At 47.5% G+C, this 14,147-nt stretch overlaps 1 protein-coding gene across 1 annotated transcript; it reads right to left on the bottom strand.

The window, feature by feature from the left end:
• Positions 1 to 3,842: 3,842 nt before the first annotated feature.
• Positions 3,843 to 13,914, bottom strand: LOC140722157 (oxidized low-density lipoprotein receptor 1-like). Its single transcript, XM_073036947.1, has 5 exons — positions 13,871 to 13,914; positions 8,048 to 8,164; positions 6,658 to 6,771; positions 4,344 to 4,486; positions 3,843 to 3,959 (listed from the first exon to the last, which is right to left on the bottom strand). Exons 1-5 carry the CDS (start codon positions 13,890 to 13,892, stop codon positions 3,891 to 3,893), a joined length of 465 nt encoding a protein of 154 aa, XP_072893048.1. The 5' UTR covers positions 13,893 to 13,914; the 3' UTR covers positions 3,843 to 3,890.
• Positions 13,915 to 14,147: the final 233 nt, after the last annotated feature.

Below are 14,147 nucleotides of genomic sequence, written 5' to 3'. Positions count from 1 at the left end.
ACTCAGCTACCGATGTTAAACTCTCCAGTACTTTGCCCACGACAGAGCCCGCCTTCCTTACCAGCTTATTAAGACGTGAGGCGTCCCTCTTCTTAATGCTTCCTCCCCAACACGCCACCACAAAGAAGAGGGCGCTCTCCACAACTGACCTATAGAACATCTTCAGCATCTCACTACAGACATTGAATGACGCCAACCTTCTAAGGAAGTACAGTCGACTCTGTGCCTTCCTGCACAAGGCATCTGTGTTGGCAGTCCAGTCTAGCTTCTCGTCTAACTGTACTCCCAGATACTTGTAGGTCTTAACCTGCTCCACACATTCTCCATTAATGATCACTGGCTCCATATGAGGCCTAGATCTCCTAAAGTCCACCACCATCTCCTTGGTCTTGGTGATATTGAGACGCAGGTAGTTTGAGTTGCACCATATCACAAAGTCCTGTATCAGTTTCCTATACTCCTCCTCCTGTCCACTCCTGCAGTGTTGCATTTTCCTGCATGTTTGCAGTGTTTATTAATGTTGGTAATTTACATTCACTGCTGCACGTCTTATTTTTGCCATACTGATGAAGCAAAGGAACAAATTCCAGGCAGAGTACATTTCAGGTAAAAAATCAAATAGCGATTCTGAATAAAAATATTCGATAGGACAGGACACTTGGCACGCTGGCCTTCACCAGTCAGGGCGCTGAGCACAGGAGTCGGGAGATCACGTTGCAGTGGTACAAGACGTCAGTGAGGCTATCTGCTTTAGAAAACAAATGCCACTGACCTGGAAAGAGTGTACAGGGAGTTTTACGGGGATATTGCAGAAAATCGAGGGTTACGTAGAGAGGGAGGGAAGTTTGTGACTTTATTTCCTGGTTCAGTTTTGCAAACGTACAGAGGAACATAAACCCAAGAGCGGCACAGACAGAGGGAATGAGCATAGACTTTCACCCAGGTTTGGGGTATCGAGAATCGGACGGCACAGGATTGTGAGAGTGGGTGGAAAGGAGAAAGTGAGAGAGAGAGATCATGGAGACTAAGGGTTCAGAGAGAACGGGGAGGGAAGGGGTAGAGAGGGGTAGATAGGTAGCAGAGAGCGTGAGAGAGTTGGCTGAGAGAGAGGAGAATGAGCGGGCAGAGAAGGCGAAGCAATAGGGGGTGGAGAAGAACGGGACGGGTTGGAAATCGCCACAAAGCAGGGGGCCAATGGGGACAGAGTTTTGTCGGTGTGTAGTGGGGAGAATGGGGACGCCTCAGCAGTTGGAGACTTGGGTAGGAGGAAGGGACAGAGAGGGCGAGGAGGGAGTTTGAGAGGATGGAGAGTTGATAGTTGACGAAGAGACAGTGGGGAAATAGAGGGTAGGCACTGGATTCAAATCGGCTGCACTGTCACAGACGGCACAGGATTGAGGGGAGAGTAGGTGGAAAGGAGAGAGAGAGAGAAATATCGGGGAGATGGAGGGTTTAGAGAGAACGCTGAGGGAATGGAGTGGTGTAGAGAGGGGTACGAAAGTGAAAGAGTGGTGAAAGAGGTGGGTAGAGGGAGCAGAAGAAAGCGGGCGGAGGAAGTACGAGGTAATAATAAGATAGGTAGAGGAAGCATAAACAGAGGGACGGAGGGAATGGAGGGAAAGAAGGGGATGGACGGGGAGAGAGGTTTGTCGGTCTGACTAGCCGCATCGCCGCCTGGTGTGGATGCTGCAACGCACAGAATAGTAACGGGCTACAGAGGGGGTTCCAGCCTCAGCCGCCACTCTGACGGTCACACCCCTCCACACCATCGCGGACATTGTCAAGAGGCGATGCCTTGAGAAGGCGGCATCCATCACTGAGTCCTCTCCCCACTCGGGAGAAGCTCTCTGCTCGTTACTACCATCAGGGAGGAGTCGCAGGAGCCTGAACACCCACACACAACGATTCAGGAACATCTCACCCTGCGCCAGCACATCTCTGAATGCACGAGCACAAACTTGACATTTTAGGTGTTTATTGATATTTGTAATTTGCATTAACTGTGCATCTTTTTTTTTTTTTGCCGTACTGATGTTGCAAAAGAACAAATTCCAGGGCGTATAAATTTCAGGTAGAAAATCAAATACCGATTCTGCTGAAACATGTTCGATACGACAGGACACTTGTCACGCTGGCCTTCACCAATCAGGGCACTGAGCACAGGAGTCGGGAGATCACATTGCAGTGGTACAAGTCGTCGGTAAGGCCTACTTTATGAAAAATGCCACTGAAGTGGAAAGAGTGTACAGGGAGTTCTGCGGGGATATTGCCGGAAATCGAGGTTATGGAGAGAGGTAGGGAAGTTTGGGGTTTTATTCCCTGGAGCGTCATTGGATCTTTACAGAGGAGCATAAACCCAGGAGGGGAACAGACAGAGGGAATATGAAGTCTTTTACTCAGGGTTGGGTTATCGAAGGGACAGAGAGTGAGAGGAGGGAGTTTGAGAGGACGGAGGAGTGATCGTTGAGGAAGAGACATTGGGGAAATAGAGGGGTAGTCACTTGATTCAAACCGGCCACACTGGCACAGACGGCAGAGGATTGAGGGGAGAGTGGATGGAAAGGAGAAAGAGAGGGAGTGATCAGGGAGACGGAGGGTTTAGAGAGATCGAGAAGGGGGAAGTTAGTCACTTGATTCATGTCGAATCCATTGGCGGTTGACAGAGATCTTGGATATTTTCAGGAATATCCGGGAACAAAGTTGCTGACTTCTTGCAGATGAAACGACGATCATGATTACAAGAGTAACTGCCCCGGTACGAGTCGCAGTGGCTGCAGTCGGTCGTCCCCGCGGACACCTCGTACAGGAGCCCCAAGAGGGTTAAGAAATATTAATAGAGACAAAACAGCTCCAGTAGAGAACCCGAGCCGAGACCGGCCCCAAGCTAAATTCCATGGAATCGCGCTCTCCTCACAGCCTGTGTCAGTCCCCAAACTCATCCCACTCAACCAACCTCTCCCCACGGCCCCGTGCCAATACCCAGACCGATACCCCTATCTCAATGTCTCCTCAGAATCCCGTGTCAGTCCACAAACTAACCGTACTGTCCCAACGTCTCTCCACAACCCTGTATCCTCTAAACTAATCCCACCGAACCGGTTTCTCAACAGAGTCCCCCTATAGTTCCCATATGATTCGAACAGGTCCACCCTCTCCCCTCTGATCTGTTTCAGTCCCCGAACAAACGCCACTGTCCCACCGTCTTCCCGCAGAGTTATGTCTCTCCCGAAATAAATCCCACTTTTCTACACTCTTCACTCAGCCCTGCGTCGGTCCCAGATTAATCCCGTTGTTTCTCCTTCTACCCAGAGCGTGTCTGTCTCCTGACATAACCCACTACACCGCGCTCTCCCCATAGCCTCTGGTCCGCCTCCAGACTTATACCACTGGCACCTTTTCTCCCACATCCTTGCCTCAGTTCGTAAACTAATCCCATTAACCCACTGTGTGCCACTGCCCTGTATCTGTCTCCAAACTAATCCAGTTGTCCTACTCTCGCCCCTCAGATCCATGTCATTCACTAAACTATTCCCACTGTTGCTCCCTCTCCTCACAGCCCGGCGACTATCTCCAAAATGATCCCACTGCACCGCGCTGTCCTCACCCACATGCGTCAGTACCAGAATAATCCCTGTGTACTGATCTCTTCCCACTGCCCCCTGCCAGTTTGCGAAATATTCCCAACGCCCTTTCCTTCCCAGACAGACAAATGTAGGCCGCAAAATGTTCTCATTCTACCACCCTACCCACTACCCCCGTACAGTCTACAAAAAAATCCCAATGCCCCCTCCCTTTTCCCATAAAACTACTTCAGTCCGGAAACGAATCCAATTTTCTCCCGTCAGGACTCCGACCAATACGCAACTCCCACCCCAGAGATCAGTCAAGTCTCACCCGACTTCGCATTTTCCAATCCAGTATGCCCGGTTTCGGTACACAAGTATGTGGGATACAAATCTCTGTGAAATTAAATTGGTTTGGTTAATGCCAAGAGTCAAAAAGTATGCACGGAGCTTTTCTCAGTAGATTGCAACAGGAATCCCTGATGGGACTGTGTCGAGATTCTATGTCTAACACCGCGAGTGTGGGATGGGACGGTGCGGAGGGAGATTCACTCTGTGTCTGACAGCGGAAGTGTGTGATGGGACGGTGTGGAGGGAGATTCACTCTGTGTCTGACCCCGGGAGAGTGTGATGGGACGGTGTGGAGGGAGCTTCACTCTGTGTCTGACCGCGGAAGTGTGTGATGGGACGGTGAGGAGGGAGATTCACTCTGTTTCTGACCCCGCGGGTGTGTGATGATTCCTGTGTTTCTGTGCGATTTTCTCGTGCTGTGACTCCTACCGCTTCATCAGTTGAATTGATTTCGAGCAGCCTTGAATCACGGTTTGAACATTCTTGTACCGCTCTGTAGAAAGATATTTCAAACGTGGATACGTAATAACACTGGTCTTTATTTGTGATCCAGTCCTCGGAACACGTTTGCTCTGAAAACCAGGAACGAGGAACAGTGAGACACAGAGTGAATTTCCCTTCACACTTTCCCATCACACACACGCTGGATGACACACAAAGTGTATTTCACGCAATGCGGTTCAATCACGCACACATCAGGTCAGGAACAGAATGAATCTCCCCCAACATTTAGATGAAGGCATTGAGAATAACATCAGCAAGTTTGCTGATGATACTAAGCTGGGTGGCAGTGTGACGTGATGAGGATGTTAGGAGAATTCAGGGTGACTGGGATAGGCTGGGTGAGTGGGCAGATACTTGGCAGATGAAGTTCAATATGAATAAGTGTGAGGTTATCACTTTGGGAGTAAGAACAGGAAGGCAAATTATTATCTGAACGGTGTAGAGTTAGGTAAGGGAGAAATACAAAGAGATCTAGGAGTCCTTGTTCATCAGTCACTGAAGGTGAATAAGCAAGTGCAGCAGGCAGTAAAGAAGGCTAATGGAATGTTGGCCTTCATTAGAAATGGAATTGAGTGCAAGAGCAATGAAATCCTCTTGCATTTGTGCAGGACCTTGGTGAAACCACACCTGGAGTATTGTGTCCAGTTTTGGTCTCCAGTGTTAAGGAAGGACATCCTGGCTGTAGAGGAAGTGCAGCGTAGATCCACGAGGTTAATTCCTGGGGTGTCCGGACTGTCTTACGCAGAGAGCTTAGAGGGACTGGGCTTGTACACGCTGGAATTAAGGAGATTGGGAGGGGATCCGATTGCATCATATAAGATTATTAAGGGATTACAAGTTAGAGGCAGAAAATATTTTCCAGATGCTGGGACAGTCCAGTACCAGAGGACGTGGTTTGAGAAGAAGGGGTAGGTCATTTAGGACAGAGTTAAGGAAAAACTTCTTCTCCCAGAGGGTTGTTGGGGTCTGGAATGTACTGCCTCAGAAGGCAGTGGAGGCCAATTCTCTGGATGCTTTCAAGAAGGAGTTATATAGGTATCTTATGGATAGGGGAATCAAGGGATATGGGGACAAGGCAGGAACCGGATATTGATGGTAGATGATCAGCCATGATCTCAGAATGGCGGTGAGGCTCGAAGGGCCGAATGGTCTACTTTTGCACCTATTGTCTATAACACCGTCCCATCGCACATTAACAATGATCGGGCACATTGAGGTTCCCTCCATACCATCCATCACACATTCTTGGGGTCAGACACATAGTGAATCTCCCTCCACACCGTCCCATCACGCACCCCCGAGGTTAGACACAGAATGAATCCCCTCCTCACCGTCCGATCACACACTCTCGGGGTCAGTCACAGAGTGAAGCTCCTTCCATCCACATGTCCCGTCAAACACTCTCGGGGACAGACGAAGAATGAAGCTCTTGTCTCACGGTCCCATCATACCCTTCCGGTGTCAGACACCGAATGATGCTCATTCCACACTGTCCCATCACACACTCCCGGGGTCAGACACAGAGTGAAGCTCCCTCCACACCGTCCCATCACACTCTCCCAGTTTCAGACGCAGAGTGACTCTCCTTCCACACTGTCCCATCACACACGACCCTAACTCTAACCCACACAATCTCACAATCCTTTGGTGAGACATGGAGAGATTCACAGAGGTAAACCCTCAGAGGTTCACAGAGAGGAAATGAAACCTTCTCTGCACCATCCCGCTGCACACTCCCGTGGTCAGACACAGTATGATGTTCCTTCTACCCGTTTACCTCAAATAACACAGGGGTCAGAAAACGAGAGCAGCTCCATCCATCCGCACCGTGCGATCACGCAACCCTGATATCAGACAAAAAATCCTGACACGCGTGCAAGTTTCACCCACAAGTTCCCATGGCATACTCAGGAGGTCAGACTCCCTGCACAACATCCAATCACAAAATCCTGTGTCACAGAGAATGAAGGGCCCTCTGCACGGTCATATCATACAATCCCGCTGTCAGACACAGAGTGAATCCACCTCCACAACGCCCCATCGCACACTACTGGGTTCAGTGATAGAGTGAAACTTCCTCCACGCAGCCGCATCACACTCTCACCCGATCAAACACAACATGAATCACCCTCCATACCATTTGTACACACACTCCTGATGTCAAGCACCGAGTGACGCTTCCTCTCTCCATGTCTGTCCTGTGATGAGGAGCGGGTGAAAGAAGGGGATAATGACTCACCTCTTCTGCTGGTCAATAATTCACATATTCGATCCTTGGCTTTGTTGACAGATCTGTACTTCGTTTCCATCTCAGTGAACTGGTGACGGAGATCGCTGTGCATTCCTTTAAGAACTGATAGATCAGAGTTCTCAGAAAGCTTGGATTGAAGGGTTGAGTTTAACTCATGGTAGTTTCAGTCGGAGGTGACCTTCGACTGACGAATCTGTGATACTGAGAGAGATGGGGAAGGATATTTTGTGTTTACAGGGACACGTGAGTCAGCGTCACGCTACCGAACGGGTCACCGAGAGTGTTGTGTCAGTGTCACGGTGAAGGGTGTCACAGTGAACGATGTGCTGGTGGCACAGTGAGAGGCGTCGGCGCCATCTTGAAGGGCGTGTCTGTGTCACGCTGAGGGGTTATCAATGTACCGGTGAAGGGTTTTGTTATTGTTACAATGGGGGTCTGGATTGTGCGGGGCATGTCCGAGTTGCTGTGAGGGACGTGTCGGTGTCACTGTGATAGGAGATTCCGTTGCCCAACGAGAGGTGTACCGAGTCACAATGAAGTGTATCTCGATGTCAAGGCGAAGAGAATGTCAGGGTGAGGGACCTTGTGGTGTCACTGTGAGTGGAGTATCTGTGTCATGATGTGTTGTTCTCACGTATGTCTGTGTCACGGTGAGAGACATGTAATGGCCACGGTGTGTGTGAGAGTGTCACGCTGAGCTGTGTGACGGTGTCATGGAGAGTACTATGTCGGTGTCATTGTGAATTTAGGGGTCCGTATCACGTTCAGGGGTTTGCCTAAGTCAGGGTGAGGTGTGGTTAATTGCTTCAGTGAGCGGTGCATCGATGTTATGTTGAGGGGCGATACTGTCTCGGTAAGGGCTGTTACGGTGACTTCTGAATCTTTGTCACGGTGCAGTGCTGAGCGGATCACGTTGAGGAGCGTGAAGATGTCACGATGTACGGTACCTCAGTGTCACTGTGAGGTGTGTGTCGGTGTTGCTTGAGGAGTTTATCACTGACACGGTCAGGGGCATGCCAAAATTACAGTGAGGGGTACGTTGCGTTCCTTGTGACTGCCATGTATTTGTCACGGTGATGATCGTGTCAGTGTCGCGGTTACGACTGTATCGTGTCTCGTTGTATGTCGTGACCGTGCTACGGTGTTAGCATTGTTGATGTTATGGTGAATGGCGTGTCGGTGTCAGGACGAGTCTTGTCTGTGTTACGGTAAAGGCCGTGTCTTAATCACGGTCACGGGTTTGTTCGTGTTGAGGTGATGGGATTTAATCGGCGTTACGGTAAGGGGCGTGTCGGTGTCACTGTGGTGTTTTACAATAACAATTCATTCCACTCTATTTATTTACGGTCTGACTCCACCCGGAGCCCGTTCCACTCACCATGGATCGAGAGACCGGCCATTATCACGATGGGGGCGGTCATAACTAGGCAGATTAGGCAGATCAGACGGTGCTGTCTATTTCTGATCTTTACTTTCGACTGTTGTTCATGCGTAGCTGTGGAGAGACCACAAGACCATGAGACCACAATTCATAATAGCAGAAGTAGGACATTCGTGCCATCGAGTCTTCCCTGCCATTCAATCATGGGCTTATCCAACTCTTCCAGTCATCCCCTCTCCCCTGCCTTCTTCCCATACCCTTTGATGCCCTGGCTAATTAAAAGCCTATGTCTCTCTGCATTAATCAAGAGCCGATCTCTCTCTGGTAGTAGGATGGGAATCGGAATGATGGAGCGGAGGAGAGGGAAAACAGTAATAGATCTAACGTAGTGAGTAGTAAAGATGTGAGGAGGGACAGGCAGGTGATGGAGCAAATTGTGTCCATCACTGCGACGTGTCTAAAGGATGCATGTCTTTGGGAGCTGAACGTCCAAGTATACACGGTGTATCGGAAGGATAGGCAGGTAGGTAGAGGGGGTGGTTTGTCTTTAATAGCAAGTAATTCTAGTAAATCATGAGAAAGAATTAAGATAGGATCGGAAGATAAAGAACCTTTATTGGTTGAGCTAATAGGGGTAAAAGGACTCTGATGGCAGTTATCTACAGGCCTCCAAACAGCTGCAGTGATGTGGACTACAAATTACAACAGGAAATAGAGAAGGCTTGCCAGAAGGGTAGTGTTATGATAATTGTAGGGGATTTTAACATGCGAGTGGCTTTTCAGAACAGCTTGTTGTTGAGCCCACTAGGGGATCGGCTTCACTGGATTGGGTATTGTGTAATGAACCAGAGGTGATTAGAGAGATGGAAGTGAAGGAACACTTAGGAGGCCGTGATCACATGATTGAGTTAACTGAGAAATTTGAGAGAGAGAAACCGAAATCCAATGAGTCGGTATTTCAGTGGAGTAAAGGAAGTTACAGTGGCATGAGAGAGGAACTGGCCAACGTTGACTGGAAAGGGACACCAGCGGGAAGAACGACAGAGCAGCAGTGGCTGGAGTTTATGTGAGAAGTGAGGAAGGTGCAAGACAGATATATCCCAAAGAAGAAGAAATTTTCTAATGGAAAAAGGATGTAACCGTGACAGACAAGAGAAGTCAAAGCCAAAGTAAAAGCAAAGGAGAGGGCATAGAAGGAAGCAAAAATTAGGGGAAGACAGAGGATTGTGAAGTTTTTAAAAGCTTACAAAAGGAAACTAAAAAGGACATGAAGAGGGAAAAGATGAACTATGAAAGGAAGCTAGCAATTAATATCAAAGTGGATGCTAAAAGCTTTTTTCAAGTATATAAAGAGTAAAAGACAGGTGAGATTTGGTATAGGACCGATAGAAAATGATGCTGGAGAAATTGTAATGGGAGATAATTAGATGGCGGAGGAACTGAACGAGTATTTTGCATCAGTCTTCATAGATAGATAGATAGATAGATAGATAGATAGATAGATAGATAGATAGATAGATAGATAGATAGATAGATAGATAGATAGATAGATAGATAGATAGATAGATAGATAGATAGATAGAATGATAGATACTTTATTCATCCCCATGGGGAAATACAACATATTTTTTCCCAATGTCCCATACACTTATTGTAGCAAAACTAATTACAACCAATACTTAACTCAGTAAAAATATGATATGCATCTAAATCACTCTCTCAAAAAGCATTAATAATAGCTTATAAAAAGTTCTTAAGTAGTTTACTTAAATACATTGAGTCCTAACCCCGGCACTTTAACATATCTTACTCCTGGCGGTTGAATTGTAAAGCCGAATGGCATTGGGGAGTATTGATCTCTTCATCCTGTCTGAGGAGCATTGCATCGATAGTAACCTGTCGCTGAAACTGCTTCTCTGTCTCTGGATGGTGCTATGTAGAGGATGTTCAGGGTTTTCTATAATTGACCGTAGCCTACTCAGCGCCCTTCGCTCAGCTACCGATGTTATACTCTCCAGTACTTTGCCCACGACAGAGCCCGCCTTCCTTAACCAGCTTATTAAGACGTGAGGCGTCCCTCTTCTTAATGCTGCCTCCCCAACACGCCACCACAAAGAAGAGAGCGCTCTCCACAACTGACCTATAGAACATCTTCAGCATCTCACTACAGACATTGAATGACGCCAACCTTCTAAGTACAGTCGACTCTGTGCCTTCCTGCACAAGGCATCTGTGTTGGCAGTCCAGTCTAGCTTCTCGTCTAACTGTACTCCCAGATACATGGAGGTCTTAACCTGCTCCACACATTCTCCACATTCATTGAAGACATCAGTAATATACCGGATATTCAAGGGTGTCAGGGAAGTGAAATATGCGCAGTCACATTTACGGCAGAGAAAGTACTCAGGAAGCTGAATAGTCTAAGGGTAGATAAATCTGTTGGAACAGATGGAATGCACCCTTCTGTTCTGAAGAAGTAGCAGTGGAGATTGCGAAGGCATTTGCAATGATCTTTCAAAAGTCAATAGATTCTGGCCTGGTTCCGGAAGACTGGAAGATCGAAAATGTCACTCTGCTATTTAAGAAGGGGACAAAGAAGCAAAAAGGACATTATAGGCCTGTTAGCTTGACATCGGTGGTTGGGAAGTTGCTGGTGTCGACGAACAAGGATGAGGTTACGGACTTCCTGGAGGCAGATGACAAGATAGGCAGAACTCAGCATGGTTTCCTTAAAGTAAATTCCTGCCTGACAAACCTAGTGCAATTTTTGAGGAAAATACAAATAAACTAGACAAGGGAGATGTAGTGGATGTTGAGTATTTGGATTTTCAGAAGGTCTCTGACAAGGTGCCGCACATGAAGCTACTAAACAAGGTAAACATGAAATTACGGGAATGTTACATTCGTGGATAGAGCGTTGGTTGATTGGGAGGAAACAGAGAGTGGGAATAAAGGGATCCCATTCTGGTTGGCTGCCGGTTACAAGCGGTGTTCCACAGGGGTCCGTGTTAGGGCCGCTTTTTTTTACGTTGTATATCATCGATTTGGATTATGGAATAGATGGCTTTGTGGATAAGTTTGCCGAATGATACAAAGATAGGTGGAGGGGCCGGTACTGCTGAGGAAACAGAATCTGCAGAGAGACTTAGATAGATTGGGGGAATGGGCAAAAAAGTGGCAAATGAATTACAATGTCGGAAAGTGTACGGTCATGCACTTTGGTAAAAGTAATAAACGGGCAGACTATTATTTAAATGGGGAGAGAATTCAAAGTTCTGAGATGCAACGGGACTTGAAAGTCCTCGTGCAGGACATCCTTAAGGTAAACCTGCAGGTTGAGTCGGTGGTGAAGAAGGCGAATGCAATGTTGACATTAATTTCTACGGGAACAGAGTATAGGAGCGGGGATCTGATGTTGAGGCTCTATAAGGCACTGGTAAGACCACACTTGGAATACTGTGTGCAGTTTTGGGCTCCATATTTAAGAAAGGATGTGCTGACATTGGAGAGGATTCAGAAAAGATTCACTCGAATGATTCCGGAAATCAGAGGGTTAACATATGAGGAACGCTTGACCGCTCTTGGACTGTACTCCCAGGAGTTTAGAAGAATGGGGGGGGGGGGGCACATAGAAACATTTCAAATGTTGAAAGGCATGGAGAGAGAAGATGTGGCAAAGTTGTTTCCCATGCTGGGGAGTCGAGTACAAGAGGACATGACTTGAGGATTGAAGGGCGCCCATTCAAAACAGAGATGCGTTTTTTTTTTTAGCCAGAGGGTGGTGAATCGGTGGAATTTGTTGCCACGGGCGGCAGTGGAGGCCGTGTCACTGGGTGTATTTAAGGCAGAGATTGATAGGTTTCTGTGTCGTCAGGGCATCAAAGATTATGGTGAGAAGGCGGGGGAATGGGACAAAAGGGGAGATTGGATCAGCTCTTGATGAAATGAGGGAGCAGACCCGATGGGGCGAATGGCCGACTTCTGCTCCTTTGTCATAGGGTCTTATGGTTTAAATGCGCCCAATGACTTGGCTTTCACAGCCGCTTGTGGTAACACGTTTCGCAGATTTAACAACCTCTGACGGAAGTAATTTCTCAGCATCTCAGTTCTCAAAGGACGTTCTTCAATCCGGAAGTCGTGACCACTTGTCCTAGAATCGCTTAGAGCTGCCAGATGTTCCTGTGCAGGAACCCTCTCATTCCTGGAATCATTCTCGTGAATCTTCTCTGAACCCTCTCTGATGTCAGTATAAATACTGAGCCCAAAACTGCACACAATCCTCTCAGTGTGTCTCACCAGTGCCTTTCGGTGCCTCAAAATCACATCCCTGCTCTATTCTATATCTCCAAAATGAATGTCAACATTTCATTCGTTTTCTTCACCACCAACTGAACTTGGGGGTTAACCTTTAGGGTCTCTTGCTCGAGTACTCTCAAGTCCCTTTGCATCTCTGCATTTTGAATTCTCTCACGATCTAAATAACAATCTGCTTGTTTATTCATTCCTCCAAAGGTCATGACCATACACGTTCCAACATTGTACTTCATTTGCCTCTTCTTTCTCCATTCATTTAAACTGTCTAAGTCTCTGCAAATTCTATGTTTCTTCAAAATTACCCATCCCATATCTTTGTATCATCGGTTAATTTTGCCACAAATCCATGGTCTAAGTCATTGACAAAAATCAGAGACATCAGCGGTCCCAACACTGACCCCTGTGGAACTCCACTGGTAACTGGCAGCCAGCCAAAATAGGATCCCTTCATTCCCACTCTCTCTTTTCTGCCGATCAGCCAATGCTCCACCCGTGCTACAAACTTCCCTGTAATTCCACGAGTTCCGATTTTCCCAAGCAGCCTCATGTGTGGCACCTTGTCAGAGGCCTTCTGAAAATCCAGGTACACTATCGATTCCTGAAAGATCATTATTGATGCCTTCGTAATCTCTCCGCCGACTTCCTTCATAACCCGCAGGTGCATTCCATCAGGTCCATGAGATTTAATCCTGCCGTCCAAATTACTGACATCATTCAGCATGTGGGTGGATGCAATGTGTCCCCAACTTGGAGTCCCTTTCATCCACCAAGCATGGTTTCTCCTACAACCACGATCACCCTTCCCTCTCTCAGCCTCGGTTACTTTTAGCCGTAACCGCTAAGATTCCAAATTCCTTGACTGGGCAAAGGCTGAGAAGTGTCTGACTAATTCCAGAGGCGTTTTACTGTCTCCTATGTAATTGATTAAATTGGAGTCATGGGTGTTGTCTCCGTGCACTCCATTTGGGCGCTTGACTGGGTCTCTCCGGGGAGGCTTATCCCGAAGATTATGATACATTGGACATATTGGGAACCCTCCCCTCTCCCATCAGGCGGAAGATACAAAAGCCTTGAAGCACATCTCACCAGCTTCTACCCGGATGTTATCAGACTATTGAATAGTTCCCTAGTTAGATGGACTCTTAACCTCACAAGTTACCTCACAATAATACAGTTGTACTATTGTCTGCCCCTTTATACTTTTTCACACATCAGATGCGTAATATGCTAAATTGTTCCTTTTCTCCATCCGTATCTGTGACTGATCTATGTCGCATTTATTTTTTTGACAGTTTTCAATATGATCCACAAGAGCACCCATCTTCGCATCATGTGTAACTCACCGACACACCCATCTTCAAATTCACCGAGATAAGTTATATACAACACAGACAGGAGGTGGAACAGCTCCCAGAGAAGTGGTCGAGGCGGATGCATTAAAATTTGAAACACTTGGGCAAGTGACAGCTGACGCTTCAGAATGGCGTCACTACTGTGAACTCTGACCTGTCTGTGCAGTGGTTGACATCCCTCCGGGTCCCGAGGCAATGGGAGGATCCTCGTCCTCCTCGATGAGGAGTTCTTCTCTCCGAAAGTTCAGCTCTGAGTAGGTGAGGTTCAGACCATCTGGGATTCGGGACAGATTGATTCGGGACAGATTCAGATAAGGGTAGAGAATGGGAGAGAGATTCGCGGAAAGAGTGAAGAGAAAGCAGAAGAAAGAAAGGGGTAAGCGAGGGGGAGAGAAGACCTGAGAGAGCGAGTCGAATGGATTAGGGGAGAG

The sequence above is a fragment of the Hemitrygon akajei genome, unplaced genomic scaffold (assembly GCF_048418815.1).
Source record: "Hemitrygon akajei unplaced genomic scaffold, sHemAka1.3 Scf000071, whole genome shotgun sequence".
Lineage (NCBI taxonomy): Eukaryota > Metazoa > Chordata > Chondrichthyes > Myliobatiformes > Dasyatidae > Hemitrygon > Hemitrygon akajei.
This window is presented reverse-complemented; position numbering and strand designations above follow the sequence as displayed.

What these genes read in the sequence shown, in the direction of transcription:
- LOC140722157 (XM_073036947.1), bottom strand. Translation starts at nt 13,892, where the DNA reads ATGTCAACCACTGCACAGACAG. An exon ending in GTCAACCACTGCACAGACAG is followed by an intron (nt 8,165 to 13,870) that starts GTCAGAGTTCAC and finishes GTCTCTCCACAG; the next exon opens with CTACGCATGAACAACAGTCG. An exon ending in TCAATTCAACTGATGAAGCG is followed by an intron (nt 3,960 to 4,343) that starts GTAGGAGTCACA and finishes TTAATTTCACAG; the next exon opens with AGATTTGTATCCCACATACT.